At 39.8% G+C, this 23,195-nt stretch overlaps 1 protein-coding gene across 4 annotated transcripts in view; it reads left to right on the top strand.

Moving 5' to 3' along the window:
* LOC126468642 (protein ARV1) overlaps positions 1-22,715 on the top strand; it is a 71,519-nt gene extending 48,804 nt beyond the window's left edge. For 3 of the 4 annotated variants that reach the window (XM_050096567.1, XM_050096566.1, XM_050096568.1), the window contains exons 4-6: positions 9,238-9,403; positions 11,489-11,722; positions 22,531-22,715. In XM_050096567.1, coding sequence (XP_049952524.1) covers positions 9,238-9,403; positions 11,489-11,722; positions 22,531-22,649 — 519 coding nt within the window. In that variant the 3' untranslated portion in view covers positions 22,650-22,715. The remainder of the gene's footprint in view (positions 1-9,237; positions 9,404-11,488; positions 11,723-22,530) is intronic. The other variant, XM_050096569.1, reaches the window with a different exon arrangement.
* Positions 22,716-23,195: the final 480 nt, after the last annotated feature.

The following is a 23,195-nucleotide window of genomic DNA, read 5'->3' as shown; positions in this document are numbered from 1 at the left end:
TTAAGTGTTCTGCCAATAAAACACAGTCTTTGGTTTGTTTTCCACACATCTTCTATGGGTTATTTCCAAATTAAGTTGTTCTTAATTGTAATTCCTAGACATATAGTTGAATTTACGACCTTTAGATTAGACTGATTTATCATGTAACCAAAGTTTAATGGATTCCTTTTAGCACCCATATGGATGACCCTACACTTTCCATCATTTAGGGTCAATTGCCAATTTTCTCACCATTCAGATATCTTACGTAAATCGTTTTGCAATTTGTTTTAACCTTCTGATGGATTTACTAGATGATAAATGACAGCATCATCTGTAAACAACCTAAGACAGCTGCTCAGATTGTCTCCTAAATCGTTTGTATAAATAAGGAACAGCAGAGGGCCTATAACACTACGTTTGAGAATGCCAGAAATCACTTTTTGTTTACTCGATGACTTTCCATCAGTTACTATGAACTGTGACCCCTCTGATGGGAAATCATGAATCCAGTTACATAATTGAGCTGATATTCCATAAGCACACAGTTTCACTACAAACCACTTGTGTGGTACAGTGTCAGAAGCCTTTTGGAAATCTAGAAATACAAGATCAATTTGAGATCCCTTGTCAATAGCACTCAACACTTTGTGTGTAAAGAGCTACTTGTGTTTCTTAAGAATGATATTTACTAAATACATGTTGACTGTGTCTCAATAGACCATTGTCTTTGAGGTAATTCATAATGTTCGAACACAATATATGTTCCAAAATCCTACTGTGTATCAGCATTAATTATATGGGCTTGTAACTTAGTGAATTACTCCTACTACCTTTCTTGAATATTGGTGTGACTTGTGCAACTTTCCAGTCTGTGGGTACGGATCTTTTGTCGAGCAAGCAGTTGTATATGATTGATAAGTATGGAGCTATTGCATCAGCATCCTCTGAAAGGAACCTAACTGGTATACAGTCTGAACCAGGAGACTTACTTTTGTTAAGGGATTTAAGTTGTTAAACTACTCCGAGGATATCTACTTGTAAGTTACTCATGTTAGCAGCTGTTCTAGATTCAATTCTGTTTTCTTTGGTGAAGGAATTTTGAAAGGCTGTGTTTAGTAACTCTGCTTTTGCAGCTCTGTTATCGATAGTATTTCCATTGCTATCACGCAGAGAAGGCATTGACTTTGTCTGCCGCTAACACACTTTACATACAACCAAAATGTCTTTGGATTTTCTGCCAGGTTCATTGTGGAAACTATTATAAGCATCTCACATTGATGTAAGTGCTAAATTTCAAGCTTCTGTAAAAGATCGCCAATCTTGGAGATTCTGCATTCGTTTAAATTTGGCATGCTTTTTTCATTGTTTCTGCAACATTGTTCTGACCTGTTTTGTGTACCAAGGGGCATAAGCTCCATCATTTGTTATTTTATTTGGTATAAATCTCTCAGTTGGTATCAATAGCACTTCTTGGAATTCAAGCCAAGGGTTGTCTACACGTACATTGTTAATTTGGAAGGAGTGGAGATTGCCTCTTAGGAAGGCATCAAGTGAGTTTTTATCTGTTTTTTTTTTTTTTTTTTTAATATGTATTTTTTTTTATTTTTTTTTTTTTTAGGATTTGAGGGTTACAAAATTCAGTCTTGCTATGACAACCCTGTGTTCACGAATCTCTGTATCCATTTTGATGCTTGTTACTAGCTCGGATTATTTGCTGCTAAGGGGTCAAGTGTGTTTTCACAACCATTTGCTATTCGTGTGGGCTCATGACCTAATTGCTCAAAATAATTTTCAGAGAATGCATTTAGCACGATTACAGACGATGGTTTGTGTGTACCTCCAGATTTAAATGTGTATTTTTGCCAACATACGGAGGATAAATTAGTCATCACCAACTAGAATTGTATAAGTCAGGTAGATGTTTGAAATTAAACTCAAGTTTTCTTTTTTCAGCAATTGTATCATCTGTGTTGGGAGGTTGGTAAAAGGATCCAATTATTTTTTTATTCCAATTGACAAGCATGACTTCTGCTCATACTTACTCAAAGGAACTAAAAGTTGTACCGCAAAACTGTCCAAATCTCACTTTGTGACCATGATGCCATAGCAAGCACAGAACACAGCAACAATCAGCCTTCTGCAATTTATTGTTGTGTTGTATTGCAAAACTTTCCTAGTACCCTTGTATCTGCTTCAATTTCGCTACAAGATAAACTACTTATAACAGCAACAAACATGACACCACCAACTGTGTTTATCCTACCCTTTAGGAACACCATTAGGTTCTTCGCAAAAACTTTGTCTGAACTTATATTCAGCTGTAGTCAGCTTTCAGCGTTTATAATGATTTGAGCATCAGTGCTTTCTATTAGCCCTTGGAGCTCTGGTACTTTGCCAACACAGCTACAATAATTTACAACTGTTATACCAATTGTTCCTCTTATCTATATTCTCCCTATGTTCAACCTCCTCCCTGTGAGACTGAAGCCCTTTTTGTATTTTCCGAAGACACTCTAACTGAAAAAAACTGCCCACAACCCCTGCTATCCATGTAGCCATCTCCTGCGTGTAGTGGGCTCCTGACCTATTCAGCAGAACCTGAAACCCCACCACCCTATGGTGCAAGTTGAGGAATCTGCAGCCTACAAGGTCGCAGAACTATCTGAGCTCTGATTCAGACCCTCCACTCAGCTCTGTACCAAAGGTCTGCAGTCGGTCCTGTTGACTACGCTGCAAATAGTGAGCTCTGCTTTCGTATGCAAGAAAGACTGGCAGCCCTTACCACTTCTGATAGCCGCTTGAAACTAGAGATAATCTCTTCTGATCCAAAGTGACACATATCATTGGTACCGACATGAGCCAGCACCCGCAGTTGACTGCACACGGTGCTCTTCATCGCATCTGGAATGACTCTGATAGGTATGCATCGAAGTGCACATTTGCTTACTTCCTCTCCTTGGCAGCCAAGTTCCTAAGGGGCCCCAACTACCAATAATCCTACCCTCTGTGATTGCCCAGATCTTGCAGGCTGAGAGGTTCCCTCTGAAAAAGAACAAGCGACTGCCTCTGGCTGAGGGCTACAGACTGCACCTGGAACCTGTATGTCAGACTAACCAGGGTGGCCTTACATGCAGCCCGCTGGGCAGTCTTTTGCTGCTCACCACACGCCCCTAGGCTACCTCCCACTCGACCACAGGTTGGTTAGTGGTCAACCTCAGTGTGAGCTGTAACTGGGCTGGTCACCAGTGCGGGCCGATCGGTGAAGTCAGACTTGTTGTGGATGTCCATTGCATCTGCACAGCCGGCACACAACAGTGATGCCCATCCACTGCAGCTTCAAGCTGTGTAACCAAAGCCATCACAGCCTGGAGCTAAGAGCAAAGTGTCACCAACTCGGCTCACATCTGCACGTGCAGCCATCACAGTCCCTATCCATACTAAAGACTGTGGAAAACTACACTACGTGGACAAATGACAGTCGACGTGCACTATGGAACTTTACCAGAGACACATAGGACAATGCAGGAACTGTGTCTAATAAATTAGATTAACACACAGAGATTCAGAAACTGAACTACCAAAGCACACAGATGAAACTATACAATTCACTCCTGGTTATGAACCCATAAAATGTTACAAAAGACGCGCAGGGTAGCTGCGTTGTTTGCTGCGTGTTGCCATGGTTCGTGCGGCTTCCCCCGTCAGAGGTTCAAGTCCTCCCTTGGGCATGGGTGTGTGTGTTCTTCACATAAGTTAGTTGAAGTTAGATTAAGTAGTGTGTAAGCCTAGGAACCGATGATCTCAGCAGTTTGGTCCCATAGGAACTTACCACCAAATGTCAGGTTACTTCCCTGTTTCTCAGCCAGCAGCTGCTGACTCACTCTGTATATTAATCACTGAGGGATCTTCTGTACGCACTGCTAGTCACTACAATTCCAAGTGTTTTGTAGAGGATACTGGCAGATCAAATTAAATTTTTTGTTTTGCTAATAGTTTCCTCTTCACTGTCGTTTCTAAGAGAATTTGTATCTACATCGATGAAAACTTGTTTGTAATTCTTCAGAGATGCATCTGCTGAACCATCCTGTAAGCTTAATATGTCATTGAAGTGTTACTTCAACTGGCAGCTTCTAGTTCCTGGGCAAACGTCAGAATAATTTGGCACTACCACATTCTTCGGCAGGGAATCACCTGTGACAAAGAATTATTATTATTTTTTTAAAATTCAGTTTTCATCTCTGAGACACTGAGTTTACTTTTCACTGTGTGTTGCAATTTTACACAGATATTCATTTTCAGCGTTTGGGACTTCCATGGGAGTTCCTTGTGTAGGTTTTTATGTTATTTTTGTCTACCTCCTCAGCTTTTTCTAAACTGTGTTTCAGTACTCAGTTTTATTATTTCTTCTTTTAAAGTGTCAATGTTGATATGTAGCATTTTAATAATTTCTTCCTGTGAACTAGTGGTGTTTTTGTCCTGCAAACAGTTATGGTACTTGATGTTAATTGGTACTGGTGTTGAATTTAAAGTTACAATACCCTTTAAATGCCAAAGTGATATCTCTTCGATTTTCTCTTTCCACTAAACCATATATTCTTCTGGCAGTCGACAGAGGACTTAAAGAAAAAGGCAAGCCAATTTCTTCTGTCCTGCACACTCTCACAGATTTTCAGGTTGGAATCTATGCCATTGGTCCAGCTCTTCACCTTGTGCCTTTGATCTTCCCAGACATTAACTTCTTTTCCAGCGAATCATGTTATCTCATAATATGCACAAAGTAGGTCAGTATCAGACCTTCCCAAGGAACAATCTGGTTTTATTTGCTCTAACTGACCTATTTGTTCTCTCTGTAGTTCATGGAACACTAAGGAATTTCCTCCTCCATCATCATAATTTAAAGGCATCCATTCTACGTCATTCAGTCTCTCTTACAGTCCAGGTCTCATATTTGTTCATCATAACTGGAAAGATCATAGTTCTTACTATACAAATCTTCATTGTTAATGTTATGTCTCTTCTCATTAAAACATTGCCAAGATTTGGCATTCAGGATTAGATCAGCCCTTGGACTCCCTTCTTCCAACTTCTATAAGCAAATCTTTAACTCTTCTTCGCTTTATGCCATCAGTATGGTGTCATCCACAAATCTAAGATTATTTATTCCAGCTGTTTTAATTCCAGTTTCTTCTTTAGCTAGCTCGGCTTTCCTCATAATGTGCTCTGCATAGAATTGAATAAATAAGGTGCTGATGTGCACCTCTGAATGTGGAGCCATTTAGTTGTGCCTTATATGGTCCTCACCATGGCTTCTTGGTCAGAGTATAAATTCTGTATGAGGTGATGTGGTAATCCCCTGTTTTTGAGTAGTTCCCATAATTTATTGTAGCAGATACAGTCAAAGGCATTAGCATAATCAATAAATCAGAGGTATACATCTTTCTGAAATTCTTGCCTTCTCCATAATCCATCAGATGTTAGCAATTTGATCTCTGGTCCTTCTTCCTTTAAAAAATCTAGGTTGTTCTTCATGTAGCTCTTGGTCCATATACTGGCGAAGTCTATTTAGTGAGATTTTGAGCATGACTTTTCTAGCAAGCGAGATAAGTGAGATTGTATGGTGATTTGAACACACTCTAGAATTTTCCTTGTTTGGGATGAATACTGAACTCTTCCCATCTTTGGCCACTGTTGGTTATCCATTTTTCTTGACATACTGAGTGAAAACTTTCACTGCATTATTTCCAATGACTCTGAACAATTCTGCTGGAATTACATCATATCCACTGGCCTCGTTTTCACCAACATTATATAGGGCCCATTTGATTTCTCTCCAAAATATCTGGCTCTGATTCTAAAATAATGTTACCTTCCTCATCATGAGTCTCCAGTTCTTTCCTATATAGATCTTCTATATATTCTGCCTATCTTTCCTTAATGTCCTCTGCTCCTGTTAAATCTTTACCATTTCTATCTTTCATGATTCCAGTTTTCACACGGAATTTTCCGTTGATGTCTCTAATCTTCTTGTAAAGCTTCCTTCTGCTCCTCACTCTGCTAGTCTCTTCAGCTTCTTTGCACTGTTTATTTAAGAAGATATTCTTGTCTCTTCTAGCTGATTTTCAAAACTTATCATTTAATTTAAATGTTGCTAATCTATCCTGTTTCAATTTTGCTTTACTTCATTCTTGTGCAACGTGCAATGCCTCAGCCGATAACCATCAGGCCTTCTCCTTATTCTATTTCTTGGGAGTCAGTTCTGCTGCTTCATAGACATGTTCACAAATCTTGTGAGTTTTTGTCTTTTAACTCTAGTGCATTAAATGTATTCCTGATGTCTCTTGTATAATCAGAAGGTATGTTCTTAAGATCATATCTTTAAAATGGTATGGCTTTGGCCACTTTCCTCAGTTTCAGCTGGAACTTTGCAATTAAGTGATCATGGTCAGATCTGCAATCAGCTCCAGGTCTTGTTGTAGTTGACTGGCTGGCACTCTTCCACCTCTGATTGCGAAGTACTTAATCAATTTGATTCTGGTATTGTCTGCTTGGTGAAATCCAATTGTATAGGCATTGTTTGGGTAGCTGGAGCATTGTGTTATTACTAACCAACGAATGCCATTACTTGATGAAGTTGTGCCAAACCAGTAAACTGTCTTCGCAGAATTCTAGGAATCTCTATCATGTTCCATTTGTTGTATCAAGACCAAAATTTCTCCTTACACTTTCTACAATTTGATTTCCCACTTTTGTGTTCCTGCAAATTTACATAGAATTGGTCAATAACATCCTCTTCAACATCAGTGGTTGGGATGTAAACTTGAATGATTGTGATATTAAGGGGTTGACCTTGGAATCTGATAGTCATCATTCTATCATTTTTATAGTTGCACCCCATTACAACTTTTCTTACTCTGTTACTAACTGAGAAGGCCACTACATTGCTCCTGTTCTCTTGTCTCAAATAGTAAACCATATAGCCATCTGAAGCAAATTGTCCCATGCCAGTCCACCTAATTTTTATTATTCTCAGTACGTTGTTGCCAGTTATCTCCATTTCTCTTTGGGCCATGTCCAGTTTTCCTTTATACAAGGGTCTTACATTTCATGTTCCCACACAGTACTTCTGCTTGCAGCATCTTACTCTTCATGAAGCTTCTCTGTGTGGTTCCCCCACAGATCTGAATGGGGAACTTAAAACTCAGGAGCATTTTGAAGCAAGTAATTTCGATGGTGGTTTCCCATTGCCTTTCACTGGCCTCCAAATCCTGTCCCCTCACTGACTGTTTCCCACTAGTGTTGGTTACCCAACCATTCACTGAGTTGCTCAGCTCAACAGAGGCACCTCATGTAGGTAGGAAGTTGGAAAATTGAGGTGACAGAGGCTGAGAGAATGCACTTCCTGAGTTTCTTGTAATTTCATCTCATCCCCATTTTTTGCAACATTCTCAAGGTGTTTGCAGCTAGCTGCTGAATAATAATAAGAAGAATATATAAATATATTGTTCCATCAGCTGCAGTTCATAACACCTCATATACACACAAAATATGATTGTAAGTCACAATTATAACCATTTGTTTAACAGTCCTTTTCCAAGCATAGTATAGATATGTTATCGAATGTAATAACAGCTTCAACTTTTGTTACCGTGACAATATTGCTGACAACATGAACTTCTCTCCCATGGCCCTCAGCACTCTTTCTAGGCAGGATGCCATAGCCCTCAGCACACTTTCTAGGTAGTGTGGTGATGACATGGAGTAATCAGCTGAACAGCAAGTGCCACATCATGTGGAAAGATTAACCTCAGTGTCCCGACCAGTAGATACGCTGCATCCATCTCAGATCGTGAACATGCACGTAAGAAAGTCAGAAACTTTCCTATAGTATGCTATTTGAAATGTTAACACTTAACAAACATGAAACCATGTTCACAAAGGTCACAGTCGTCATTCATCACTTAGAAAGATATGAGAATAACACATCAGCATGCCCAGTGAGTACCATCACTAATGAAGATTAAGCACACTTTTCATGTAGCTAGAAGTTGTTCTTCACACACAGAATTCCTTTTACATTCTGTTTCTGACACTTTATATACGATACACTGTTAAACTTTGCATTTTTAAACTTTTGCCTTTTTACAACTGTTGTCGGGCCGTCTCTAATGACCTCGTTGTCGACGGGACGTTAAACACTAACCACCACCACCACAACTGTTGTCACTGCACTTTTCAATAAGCACCCGTTTGAAATATTGTTTACTGAAGTAAACTTCTTCTGAAAACAGAATGCACTATTTTACTTGTACACTCCAGGACTACACTCAACACAGCTGGTGACAAAGTGATAGAATCGATAAAAGTTGCAGTACTGTATTTCTTTGGACTGATATTCTCCTGTTTCAGGTTTGTCTCTATTTTGATCCAGCATACAATGCAGTGCACATGGGTATTTTATCAGCATTGTGTGTGGTCTTTGACGTGCTGAGTTTCCTTTTTTATTTAGCTCTAGTTTAGCTACGTAACTAGTAATGTTTCATGTCTAATTTCAAATAAAAAAAGCAGACAATGTTTTAAACTTGGTTTTGTCTGCTAAGTCAGACTAGATTGGCAGTGAGGAAAAGCTATCCGTGTCTGTCAAATGCTTTTGATCCATGTCAATTTGACTAGCCCCAATAAGCTACAGCACCCGTGTGAGATTTTACTCAATATATGTACTGCAAATATAAAATTACAGTATTATGAAAAGGATAGATTGTCACTCACCATATAGGGGACATTTTGAGTTGCAGACAGGCGCAACAGACACTGTTAAATGTGAGCTTTCAGCCAGAAGGTCTTCTGAAGTAGATAACACACATGCTCAGTCACGCAAGCACAACCCACACACGTGTGGCCAAAAGTTCACATGTTCAGCAGTCTTTTTGTTGTGTCTGTCACTCAGTATCTCCTCTATATGGTGAGTAGCGATCTATCCTTTTTATAATATTGTCATTATTCCATCCCGGATTTTACAAGTGTAAAAAATACTTAAAATGACTGGATTTCTTTTATAATTCAAGGCCTTTGAAGGACAGTCATAGTCAAGCCCAGCCAAAATAATACATATTCTTCTGTGCATTTAACATGACTTCAATACTGTTATAGTCAGTGTAACTATGAAGTGTGCTGGGTTAACTATTTCTTTTGTATTTATCATTTACACATGTCCAAATCACATGTTTATATTTTTTCTTTATTTTTTTTCTATTTAAGGGCCATTGGAAGCTTGCAGCTGTGTTGCTTTTGGCTGAAACATATTGCGAATGGGTGTCCATGAAGAAACAGTATTCTCCATTAAGCAATGGAGGCTATAAAAGTACAGAACTTATGTTTGAAGGAGAGAAATACTTTTACATCACTTGCTTGCAAGTCCTTTTTGGTTAGTAAAATATAAATAAATAAATAAATAAATAAATATATTTCTGTCAATCACATCCATTCAGAATTTGGCAGATTAATATGGGAAAACGGGCATTCACAAGTGTACATTATTGATGCATCATCCCTCACTTATTCACATCTTGCACAGTATGGTCTGCATCTGAATTGCATTTGGACCCGTGGCCATTGGTGTGTGCATTTGGGTGGCTGTGTGCGTAAACGTGTGTACTTAAAGACAAAGAGCAAGAGCTCGAAAGCTAGTACAAATACTAAGCTACACAGAGTCAGCTATAGGTGAGTGGTTGCCTTTCCTTTATTTTACATATTATCCCCACAGGATTTTCATTGTTGTTTAACAATGTGGAAAGATTACAATTTTTGAGAACATTTCTCATGGAGAAATGGCAATCTGGCTAAAAGTACTTTAAAAATGGATTACAAACAGTCTCAACTGCAAAAACATTTACTTTGATGGTAACCAGTTTGTCACTATTTGACAATTCTCAGAACCTCATACCATGATAGCAAATAGTGATGGTGGATGGGGTGGGTGTTGGGATTACATGAACATTTGTGGAGTCACAACACACCATTCACTGCAACTGTGAAGTTGTGCTAGTGGAATGAGGGGGGGTGGGGGGGGGGGGGGGGAAGAGAAGAGAAGAGAAGAGAAGGTTTGAGGCCAGTGGGGTTATTGGGAATGAAAGATATGTTGTAGGGAGAGTTTGCACGTACTCATCTCACAAAAGCTGTTGGTGGTAAGAACACTCCAGATGGCACAGGCTGTGAAGTAGTCATTGAAGTTCGTGTTGGGCAGGATGTTCAGAAACTGGACGGTCCAGCTGTCCTTTGTTACAGTCTATCAGTGGTCATTCATGTGGACATACAGCTCATCAGTTGTCAAGCCCATATAGAATGTGGTACTGTGTTTATATCTAAGTTTGTATATTACATGGCTGCTTTTACAGGTGGCCCTGCCTTTTATAGGTTGGGAGATGTTAGTGACAGAACTGGAGTATGTCGTAGTGGGAAGGTGTATGGGCAGGTATTGCATCTGGATATATTGCAGGAATATGAGCCATGAGGCAAGGGGTTGGGAGCAGGGGTGAAGTAGTGGCAGAAAAAGATATTGTGTAGGTTGGGTGGGTGGCAGAATACCACTGTGGGAGAGATGGAAAGAATGTTTCTCATATCAAGAGACAGTTAGAGATGTGTCTATTGGCAGTGCTACACAGGTCATCTCCTGAAGGTAAGCTCTGTCCAGAAATCCTGTGACATAATTTATTAGAATACTCATATGGTCTTTTTATTGCATTGCATTCTGCCAACTGCAGAATTGTTTCTGCTGCATCTATATTAGTTCTGATTATACATTGAGAACAAATGACTGGGAACTATACCAGTGTCTTCAAAATGGTTAGATCCGTGATCAAGTGCTCTTGAATTTAATATTCAGTACCTAGGAAATTTGCACAAGCAGCAAGAGTATTTCTATTTCAGAACCAACAGCAGCACATGTAGAGAAGTATACAATTATTTTAAGTGCTTACATTTGCATAGTGATTTGCTTTATCACTTCATTACTACTAACTTTATTCACAACAAATTTTTCAGACAGGATCCATGAATGTACATACAAAATTATATCATTGTATGACACATGACATTCCATAAAAATTGAGAGTCTTGAAAAATTAGTTCTTCTGAACAAGGAGTGCAAACTGACAAACTTTACTCAGTCAGAAAGGTTTCACATGCTTGACATGTGAAGTTAAGCACGTTTACTCGTTGGTAAAGAAACCAGATGCTTTAAGCTGTTTTACACACAAGAACTGTATTCTTAAAGAACTGGTGTGGAGGGATTGCCGATTTTCATGTAAGAGGGCTCACAATGTAACACTAGTGTTTTTAATGTTGTTGCTGCCGCTGCTGTTGTGAGATTGGGAAATGCCCATCGTGTTTTAATGTGTTGTAATGTGTTAAGAGGATATCTTTTTTACTAATTAGAGAGAGAGAGAGAGAGAGAGAGAGAGAGAGAGAGAGAGAGAGAATGACTTCTCGTAATGTTGTACTTGCTTTGCAGGTCACATGCTGCTTCTTGCTACAGTGTTAGCAGTAACAAAGCTGTATTGGATTGTTTTTCCAAAAAAATATCAAGAAAATTTTACATTTTTGATCTTTTGGAAGGCATTTGTTCTGTCAAATTTTGGAAAATTTCTTACAGTTGCAGAGTTAATATGGGATGGCAATGGAAATGGAATAACAAGTTCGTTTGTTGCAATCTACGTATATCTCTCACAGTTACACTCTTACTCAGGTAATTTTTGTTTTATTTATCATGTTATTTTGAATTAAAATATTTGGGTTATACAGCCATAATTGATTTTCATTGTATATTTAGAAACAACGCAAAATACTTTCTTGTTTTCTGAAGGAAAAATTAAACAGGGTGTCACCTGGTGAATCTTTTGGAAGTCAAAAGATGATGATGATCTGTTTTTACTGAATGAATAGTGACTAGGGACTCATAAAATAACGAGTTTCAGTGATCCTGAAATGCTACTCAAAAGTCCTGGGTGGTATACATGTAATGTTAGGAGAAAATGTACCATACACCATAAAGTTGAGCACTCAACAGGCATATTAATAATACTGAAAATATTTCTGCACTTTTGGTCAGTACACAGGTGTGTTTCTCTAGCCAAATACAGTGTCCATTATTCATCAATGAGGTTAAACAAGAACTTCTGTTTTTCCAAATCAACCTATTCTGATCTCGGCCCTTAAGATTGTTCTCAGTACACTCAGATGATCTTGCAATGTGTGTCCTTACACTCTGTAATGTAGAATAATGAAATCCTTTTATTTATTTTTCAGCCTTTGATCAGACAAATGCTTTCAACTTCTTAGCAAGTTGTCAGGTGCCAGATCTGGAGAGGCACTCTACATTGTCAGGGCCTCACACCCTGTTCAGTTGTGTTTTGACAAGTTACATAGTAACACGTTCAGATCAATCATCTCATCTGATGATGGCTTACTAAGAAGTCGAAACCAGTTATGATGCAGTGTAGATTCACACAGCCTGTATCACTGATGTTGTTTTTGTTCTGTACCCCTGGCAGTCTTTGTAGGTAGCTCAGTTACGTTCTAACTGCTGTACGTGGAACACCAGGAGAATACATTGTTTGTTCATTATATTCTGAGCAGACTTGAGTTACTGACTTGGCTTCATCTGTGTCCTTTTGTAGTTTAATCAAAAATTTCTTGTGTGTTTGTGTAGGGAAGATTGTCATCTTTAGCATGAAAAAGGGCTGTGTTCAAATGTGAGCTGAGGTGATCCTTCACTCACAGCTCCAAGCTGTGCTGGCTTCGGTCGTACAGCAATGATTTGGCCGCTCACATCAGCTGACATGAATCTCATTGAACATTTACGGGACATAATTAAAAGATCAGTATGTGCACAAAATGCTGCACTGGCAACACTTTAACAATTAAGGATGGTTACAGAGGCGGCACGGCTCAATATTTCTGCAGGGGACTACCAGTGACTTGTTGACTGCATGCCATGCCAGGTTGCTGCACTTGGTCAGGCAAAAGGAGGTCCGACATGATGTTAGGTGGTGTCCCATGACTTTAGTCACCTCAGTGTAAAACAGAAATGTTTTTCATTATAGAAGACCGTTTCATGAAATTTCAATTACCAACTTTGAACAATGGAAATTCCAGGATGGGATAAGAACAATATTATGTTATCACCACCACCACCACCACCACCACCACCACCTTAATCAACAACTGTTTCCAGACCCAGGCTGGGGATGTATGGAACATAAGCCTCATCACCTAGCCCTGTCTTCCCACCAACTTTGTGTTCAATCTGAGCCAGTCCTTGCCTCTTTTTTTCAACACAAATTTCCTTCACATCTCCATTTTGTGTATCTTCTTGGGAATCCTCTTGTTTTCCATTCTCTTTAAGTGGCCATTCCATCTTAGCCTTGATGTTTGTATCCTGCTCTGTAAAGCTTCCTCTTTCCCTTACCCTATCATTCCTCATCCTCTTTCTCTCTCTTTGTTACTTTTATCCTATTTCTGAGGAAATTCATGTAATCTGCTTACATATTTTTTCTTGATTACCCTTGTTTCAGACGCATAGGTCAACAATACTGGGACATACTAAATTTTGAATAACAATTCTTTGCTTTTTTTGTGGAACATTTTCATTGTAAAACAGGCACCTAACACTTCATAGAAATATTTCTGCCTTTCTGCCACATTCACTGATCTCTTTCTCATTTCTTCCATTTTCCTCCATTGTACTTACCAAGTACTCAGCACCCTCCACCGTCTTCAGTTGTTAATCTCCAATCTTCATTCTACTAGTGAGTCTAGCTTTCTTTCTAGTTGTAACCAAGATCTCACACCTGTTTACATTAAATTTCATCCCATGCTGTCTCTTAGTTCCTTCCCAAGCATCCAGCTGTTTGTGAATCTCCTCCTCCCTGTTTCCCAGGTCATCTATGAACACGTTTGCTTTCATCTTGCCTCCTCCAATTTTTTGTGCCATCTTGGATGAGATAATAACTAAGACCAAACTGAAGAGGACAGGTGACTCTGGACTGCCCTGTTTCATACCACTTGTTTGCTGGAACCAATCCGTCCTTTCATTTCCCATTTTCTCACAACTCAACCTTCCACATTACATCTCGTCCACTCTGCTTGTTCTCTCTCTTTCCACTCCCTTCTTTTTTAGTGCTTCCCAGACATTTCTTCTACATACATCTGCTTATACCCTTTCTATATTGAGAAGTGCCACCACAAGCTCTTCCCCAAATTCGTAGTGATGCTCGTGGAGCTGCTTCATTGCAAATATAAGGTCAACAGTTGATGTCTCAGGTCTGAAGCCATGCCAATCCTATTTCAATTTGGTCTTGACCCTTGTTCGGATTCTGCACTCCATGATCTTTTCATATGATGTGACACAGTGCAGTATCAGTGTGACTCCCCTGTAGTTCCTACAGTCCTTCTTATTCCCTTTCTTGAATATAGGGACAATTAGTGCCCTGTTCCAATCTTGTGGAGTCTTCTTTTTACTCCACACATCCCTCATCACATGAAACAGACACTGTTTCTCAACCTCCCCTGCCGCCTTCACCATTTTGACACCGACTTCATCCATACCTGATGCCTTTCCTCCTTTCATCTTATCCAGTGCCATTTCCATTTGGATTTAACAAATGCTCGAGGTACTTCTTCTGCACTATCTTCAGTGTCTTTGTTATTAAGCTCATTCCCATTTCTGTCTGTCTTTGTTGCATTTTCTCTCAAACCACTTCTTACTTTTGACCATTCCATATAGTACTTTGTTTACTCCATCGTCATCCATTATAATATTACGTCATATATGATATTAATATTTCATAACATTGTTGCAGTCGGCAACTTTCTCTCCCATTTACATAGGGTGAAATGATCATCATAATCAAATAACACAAATCAGAGGCACAGAAAGCTTTAAATGTTCATTTTTCCGACACACTATTCAAGAGCAAACATTAGAGAAATAGTCTGAAACTGATTTTATGAACTTTCTGCCAAGCTCATAAGTGTTAACTGTGCAGTAGTCCTGTAGATGATACAATTTGAGAGAGCTGTGGCTGAAAAACAGGAAAGAACATTTTCGTTACAGTATAGTCACTGTTTTTCTCCCAAGGCAGTATGTGTAGTCTGTTTAGTCATGAATAAATTGAGTGCAATAAGAATAAGGGGACTATAAAACAATTTGTCATATTTAATATTGTCTGTTTCTGCAATGGGTTGTCCGAAATGAAGCCAGGAAGTTTACCCTTGCAGTAAAATGCTTAAAAGAGAAGGAAATACAGTTTTCAAGGGAAATCGTACACTGCTGTTTAAGACCATCAAGGGGTGTGTAATGGCGAAATTCAATGAAGCGCAAGAATGCGGTTCCGCCATTCATTATTGGCATTTACAACATTGGGCATTGGACGTAGCCAGAAATCTTGGGTGTACAAACTTTACAGCTTCACTAGGATTTATTACTGATTTGAAAAAGGAGTTTAGGATAACATCACGCCGTATCACTATGCTCCAAGCACGAAAAGATAGGATGACGAAGAAGAGCTGATTGAAAGAGCTCAAACGTTTGTTGCTGATGTCAATGAGCATATCACAAGAGAAAACATCGATATTAGTTCTGTATGGAACTGTGATCACTTAACTGTGCAACACATAGTTACACAATCAATGTTGCTATATAAATGAATATAATAGAGGGAAACATTCCACGTGGGAAAAATATATCTAGAAACACAGATGATGTGACTTACTCCCTACCCCCTAAGGTAAGTCTTTCCGCTCCCGGGATTGGAATGACTCCTTACCCTTTCCCTTAAAACCCACATCCTTTCGTCTTTCCCTCTCCTTCCCTCTTTCCTGATGAGGCAACAGTTTGTTGCGAAAGCTTGAATTTCATGTGTATGTTTGTGTTTGTTTGTGTGTCTATTGACCTGCCAGCACTTTCGTTCGGTAAGTCACATCATCTGTGTTTTTTGCAATATAAATGGATGGATGGTTGGCAGACAAACACTATATTTGCTTCCAAGAATCCAGTGGAAAGTTTGGACCCCACGTGTCAAGGGAAATAGAAATGCGGTGCCCTCCAAATGTCGTCGTCGATGAAAGTGTGAGTGGGAAGATGACGAAACAACATCTGAAGACGTTTTTTCTGTCAGTTTTGAATCCACATTTGTTGAGAAAGTCATTAGTACTTTGTGACTCCTGGTCTGGACGTAAGGGTGAATGAGTACTACTGGAAGCATCTGGTGGAAAACATGTAGATTTAAAAATCATTCTGCCTAAAACTACAAAATATGCACAACCTCTGGATGTGCATTTCTTCAGGCAATATAAAATATATGCCAAGAAAATAACAGACTTCATTAAACTACGTTCCAGTAATATGCAGCCGAAATTGCACGACAGATTCTTTATCATGAATATGCATTCTGTCATTTACAGTCGGTTATCTGCGAGAGTATACAGACCAATGCTTCATTAAGCATGAAAGAATGCTGACTACGATATTGGTGAACCAGTGAACAACTTCAAAAGTGTCATTGACGTGGCGTTCAACACTGATATTATAGAATGTTCAAATATGCCATGCGATCAACTTGCGTTTCTTCACTGTGTGTTTTGCAGTCATTCGTATTGCTCGGAGCATTTTATTGACATTCTGCATTTACATTTATAGTTAAGATTGCTACATTGCGTATGGCGTCTACAATTACATCTACAGTGATATCTAGAGCATGACTGCAGAGTTTTGCAGAAAAACAACACCCACCAGCTCATTCAGAGGTACATAATGGTCCTGTAACCAAATGTCATACAGATCTGTTTGTTCGAGCCCAAGTACTTTCCTGGTAAGTACGGAAATCTGTGCCATAAACTGCTGTACATACACACAATTTTAATTTACACAGTACAGTAAATGTATTAGAGAAATTGGCAAGAAAACATTAGGTTTAAACAATGCACAACAATGAAATAAAAGCTATCAAACTTGCTAAAATACAGCGGACATTTGATCCCTACTTTTTAGACGACAAAAACTCATTGTTTTTTGGCGTAATGAAGACAGTCTGTTATACGACATGTAGTTGCGCCATAGTCTCATAAACATCATATCAGCAGGTGTAGCAGTGGGCTGTTGCTCCAAATAACGTGGCGCGAGGTCAAGGGCTTCTGCTGCGACACTGTGTGGCAACAGCTCTCCTTTGTCGCTTTCAGCTCTCCTTTGTCGCTTTCAGGCTCATTGTCACTTCCGTCACAGCAGCAACTAAATCAGAGTCAATAAGGTTCTCCACACATGCCCCATCTGCTGCCTTCCACGCATCTATGTCTTCTTCACTAGCTTCTTCGCATCAGGGATTGCATCATTTGTAGTAGAGTTTCCTCTTCATTTTCGACTAGGTTGTCCTGAAATTCAAGAGATGTCCTCAGTTTTCTCCACGATTTTCTCAGAGTATTTTCTGAAATATTCTGCCATACCTCAGCGGCCCAATAAACAACACCCTTCACAAAATTGTTGAGGCTTTCGTGCCCACTTGTTGACATACTGCCTATTTACTTCTGTCTCGGGTTCTTCGGCCGACATTTGTCTGATGATTTTACTGATGTTTCGCCAGCACGAGTGGCTGGCATTGTCAAAGCTTTACCCTCCATTGCCAGTGGTTAACTGGAGCCAAGCTCACAGCCGCAGACTATATGTACCTGGCACGTCAACGTCTGAGGGCTTCTCCGAGGTCATTTCCGGTGCAGTTCTCCTCTTGCTACTTGCGACGGTCGTTCGCTGCAGTACAGGAAGCCAGGATCCGTTTACCTTAAGGCTTTCCTCTTTCTCACTGAAGCTGTTCATGTGTTTTTGTATTTCTACAGCTTCTCTGAACAAGCGCGTGTGATAGTGCTTCTCTACAGCCAGAACTTCCGTGTCGGTGAAATTTATTACATGGTCGGTCTCACTCAGTGCGTGCTCTGCCACGCCCAATTTCTCCACCTGCCCCAACCTGCAATGTCACTTATGTTATTTGATCCTGGTGTTGATTGATCATCCAGTCATTCCGACATAAACTTTTCCGCATGTGCATGGTAAGCAGTATATTCCCGACATTGCAAGTGGGGCCCCTTTTATCCTTTGCCAATCTGACATTCTTTGATCTTCCTTGTTGGTTTGAATATTGTCCTTACGCCGTGTTTGTGCAATATACGACCGATTCTGTCAGTCACTCTGGGAATGTATGGCAGAATGGCCGTACCCGACATTTCTTTTCCTGATTTCTAACTTTGTCAAGTGTTTGGTTCTGTTACATTTCTAATATAATTTGTGGAGTACCTATTGCTCCTCAGAATACTTTCCAGATATTGCATTTCACGTCTGAGGCGCTGCGGCTCACATATTCGTCCTGCTTGCATTACGAACATGTGAATCGTACCTCTTTTCTGGCTCAGGTGGTGGTTTGATAGTTTGTGCAGGTATCGGTCCACGTGTGTTGGTTTTCGGTACACGCTATGTCCCAGGTTTTCGCCATCCCTTGTGACTAGCACATCTAGAAATGGTAGTTTTTTTTTGTCCTTTTCTACTTCCATGGTAAATTTTATGTTGGTGTGGAGGCTGTTCAAGTATCTTAGGAAGTCACCGAGCTGCTCTTCAACGTGGCTCCACACAACGAAAGTATCATCGACATATCTGTACCACACCTCAGGTTTACAAGTCGCCAATTCCAGTGCCTGTGCTTCGAAATGCTCCATGAAGAAGTTGGCCACCATTGGACATAGGGGACTACCCATGGCAACACTTTCCAGCTGTTGTATAAATTGCCATTCCACATGAAATAGCTTGTGGTGAGACATGCATGGAAGAGCTTTGTGATGTCTTGCGGGGAAAATGGAATCGATGTGCTCCAGAGCGTCACTGAGTGGCACTTTCGCAAACAGAGAAACAATATCAAAGCTGACGAGGATGTCGTTTGGTGTAAGTTTTAGTTCCTTCAGCTTCTCGGTGAAATGTCCTAAGTCCTTTATTTATGTGTTGGTCTTCCCTACATGTGGCTGGAGCAGTGTGTCCAAGTGTTTTGCCAGTTTAAACGTCGGTGAGCCAGGAGCACTAACAATCGGTCTTAGTGGAACGTTGTTCTTATGGATCTTAGGTAATCCATACAGTAGAGGTGGTAGGGCTTCTGTTTTTCACAGGATTCCCTGTATGTCCATTGGCAGAGAAGAAGCCTTGATTAACCAATTCGTATTCTGTGTGATACGCTGCGTCGGATCTGCGCTTAGTTTTTGGTACGTCGTCGGATCTTTTGCTCATAATCTCTGTTCTTCATTACAACGGTCGCATTCCCTTTATCAGCAGGCAGTACCAATATACTCTTGTCATCGTTAAGATTCTTAATAGCTTGTACCTCTTCTTTCTTCAGATTACAAGCTGGTGGTTTAGCTCGGCGCTGTATCCTGGCTGTTTCAGTGTGTATTTCCTCTGTCCTTTCATAAGAAAGGGTCCGAATGGCCGATTCGGTGTTAGCAGTGATGTCCTCAATAGGTATAGTTCTTGGGATGATAGCGAAATTCCCTCCTTTTTGAAGAACAGACACTTCCTCTTCGGTCAATTGTCGTTCAGTGAAGTTGACCACTGTATGTGACATGTCGGGAATCGCCATGTCAGTCTGCTTCCGGCACCTTTCAAACTTTTTCTTCTGTCACACAGTACAGCATTTGTGTTTGTTCTGCATGCTCCTGTGAGTGATGCTGTCGATCTTTTCCCAGTCGTCTTGATGCCTTCTGCTACTTAGGTGATAGAATATGTCCAAACGTTCCTGATCCGTTCTTGACAAGTCTCTCCATGTTTCATGAATTCGCTCATAAAGGAAAGCTTGTTCCATTCTGTCGTAGATACGATGTGCTTGGGCGGTGTGAATATGCACTTACATTTCAAGAACTTCGGTGTAGCATCTTCATCTCTGCACCGCGAAAGGAAGGCAAGAGAGGACATCACTCACTCTTCCTTCTTCTGTCGTTGGTCAGGGTGTCGGTACCATCTGCAAATCTCCTCCCCATAGAGGTGTAATACAAAATTGTTGAGGCTTTTGTGGCCACTTGTTGAGAAACTGCCTATTTGCTTCTGTCTCAGATTCTTCGGCCAACGCTCGTCTGATGGTTTTACTGACGTTTTACCAGCACGAGTGGCTGGTATTGTCAAAGCTTCACTCTCCATTGCCGGTGGTGAACGACCGTCGCAGGTAGCAAGAGGTGAACCGCACCGGAAATGACCTCAGAGAAGCCCTCGGATGTTGGCACGCCAGGTACATATAGCTCGGCTCCATTTCACCACTGGCAGTGGAGGGTGAAGCTTTGATAATGCCAGCCACTCGTGCTGGCGAAATATCAGTAAAATCATCAGATGAATATCAGCTGAAGAACCTGAGACAGAAGCAAATAGGCAGTTTGTCAACATCCTTCACAGGTTCACTAAAGGAATGCTATCAAGTTTTAATGTATGCAGTACGCCCTGATCCAACATTCGGGGGCAAAAGCTTCACCACAATTTCTCCATCACATAATTCCCAAGTGCTGGGGTGAGATAGCGCGTTATCAATCAAAAGGATTGCACAGGGAGACAAATTATTTTCCTTAGAAAACTGTCGAACAGAGGGAACAAACTGGCCTTGAAACCATTCTTTGAACAGCTTACCATCCATCCATGTTTTTTTTCTGGTTGCGATAATATACGGGCAGGGACTTCATGTTGCAGTTTTTAAAAGCTCTGGGCCTAGCAAATTTGCCAATCAGCATTAAAGGCAGCCTGTGATTACCAGCAGCACTGCTGCATGCTGATAAAGTTACACGATCTTTGCACATTTTAAAACCAGAAGCATGGTCTTCTGCTTTTGATGGCAGGCTTTTTGTTGGCAATGCCCTAAAATTAAGGCCAGTCTTGTCAGTGTTATAAATTTGTTGGGAGAATACTTTTCCCCTCTCATCATTTTTTCAAACTTACCCAAGTATTCCTTCTCTGCATCACGGTCAGAAGAAAGCTTCTCTCCATTAATTGTTAGCTGACGGATTCCATGACGTTTTTTTGAATCTGTCCAACCAACCCGTACTTGCACTAAAAGACTCATCACCATTCATTAACTTGTTCAGGTAAACAGCCTTCTCCTGAACTGGTGCTCCACTAAAAGGAATTCCCCTTTCTCTTTCCTGCGTAAGCCAAAGGAAAAGGGCTTCATCCACTTTATCATACTGGGACTGTTTCATAGTCTGCCAAATTTAGAGTGTTTTTCCCAAAGACGTTGCACAGAACCATTCAAGCTTCACTCAGTTCTTCTGATCACAAATGGTTGCTTTACCAACACACAGTTCCTTTGTCAGTTTAGATACATTCTCACCATTGTCTCTCTGCTTCAAAGCATTCAGTTTTTCTTTGAGAGTTAACGTATGTTTCAGTTTACTCATGACGAAAATACGTACACCACTACACCTGAACAAATACAATACAACTGTTACGCATGCCAGCGATCGATAACTAACATAATCGAGTGTTTTGCGAGCCAACTGGCAGTGCACTGACCTCACACTACAAAAGTCTCAATAGTGCACAGCAACAAGGGCAGGGAGTGAGAGTGAGCCATTGTTCCCACACTTGTTCCCATTTGTTAACTTGGTGTACTTACTTATCTGCTTGGTATACTTCATTCTAGAATCTCGTCACCGTAATTCCGGCTAATCCAAACAAGGTCCGGTCCCAATTAGTTCGGAATAACAGGACTCTACTGTATTTGCTAATTAACTACTTTTGATTGATTATTTTTATGGTGTACTTATTAAGTGATGAAGTATTAAAAATATGCCAGATATTGAGAAACATGTTAGCAATTTCATGTATACTGTATTACTGTTGATACCTTCACAACTAAAAAAGTTTAAGTTTGAATTAGAGACTTAGCTTATGTGTATGAAGGAGATTTCTTCAGTTAAATAGCATCATTTTTAGCTTTAGACGTTTTAATTAGTAGTCAGTTAAAGGTTGTACATTACTCTTAGTTCTAGCATTTCATCGTTCTTTGATGCAGATGAATTTATCTGTAGTCTACGACACCACCTCTAATTGCAAATATGTATTCCTTATATATAGTATGTGTTGTATAAATAAATGCAAAATTATGCTCTAAAAGATTAAGAGGTGAATAATAATAGAAGGCAAATGATTTGAGCTTGTTCTAAGAAACTGAGAGAGAGGGCAGAGGACAAGTGTGTTTATACATACATGGACTGCATTGGGAGAAATTCTAATTTTAAGTGCACACGAAACATAGCTGACAGTTTTGTTTTTCACTGAATGTTAAGATTCTTTTTCACTCACTGGCAAGTGATTTCATACCTACAAAAAGTGCAAAATATTGTAACTTTATTTTTATAAAATGTGTTATATTTCAGTATCTCTGAGTCTCCTACAAGTTGATTTGAGATTCATTGTATATGAAATTTATGTATGGTAGAAATCAACGTTTTTATTCATTGTATTCAGGACATAATTTTATTTCTTTACAGTCATTTCCAAGACCTCAAAAACAGTGGCTGGTTTTGTGGTACTACTTGGATTTTTTACAAAAACAATCATAACAGAATCAGAAACACTGCATGTACAGCTTTACAAATATGCAATGTAAATCTGGGAAGGATGTGATTTCAAGGAGTTAAGAGAAATAAAGAATAGATTGATGGTGTTGAATAAACTTGTAGGTCAGTTTTGTGTTGGCCCCTTCCATTCCCCTCTCCCCTTCCTACATTTGTATGTAACAGCTTTCATTTCATTTTCTGTAAATATTACTATAATAATAAAAATCAAACAATGGTGGTATCAAGAGAGTTCACAAATTGCAAATTAAAGTATCTTGGGGGACGATACAGGCAAGTGGGATAGAGACAGGAACCCACAACAGAGAATTCAATGACTAGAACATTCTGGAAGACTGAAACATTCACAATAAACAGTTCCAGTCAGGTAATGTAAAAGTGAGACATTACAAGACTTTCATCAGTCCAGAAACATTGGTCATGGATCAGGCAGGTGCATGAGAAAAAAAATCAAGAAATTGGATAGAAGAATCATCAGAAACATCCTAAGGCCTAATAAGACAGAGGTAGTTTACAGTGTGTGGAACAGACAAGAGACAGAACAGATATCTAACATAGTACATAATACGAAGAAAAAT

This window comes from Schistocerca serialis, chromosome 1 (assembly GCF_023864345.2).
Source record: "Schistocerca serialis cubense isolate TAMUIC-IGC-003099 chromosome 1, iqSchSeri2.2, whole genome shotgun sequence".
Taxonomy (NCBI): Eukaryota; Metazoa; Arthropoda; class Insecta; order Orthoptera; family Acrididae; genus Schistocerca; species Schistocerca serialis.
This window is presented reverse-complemented; position numbering and strand designations above follow the sequence as displayed.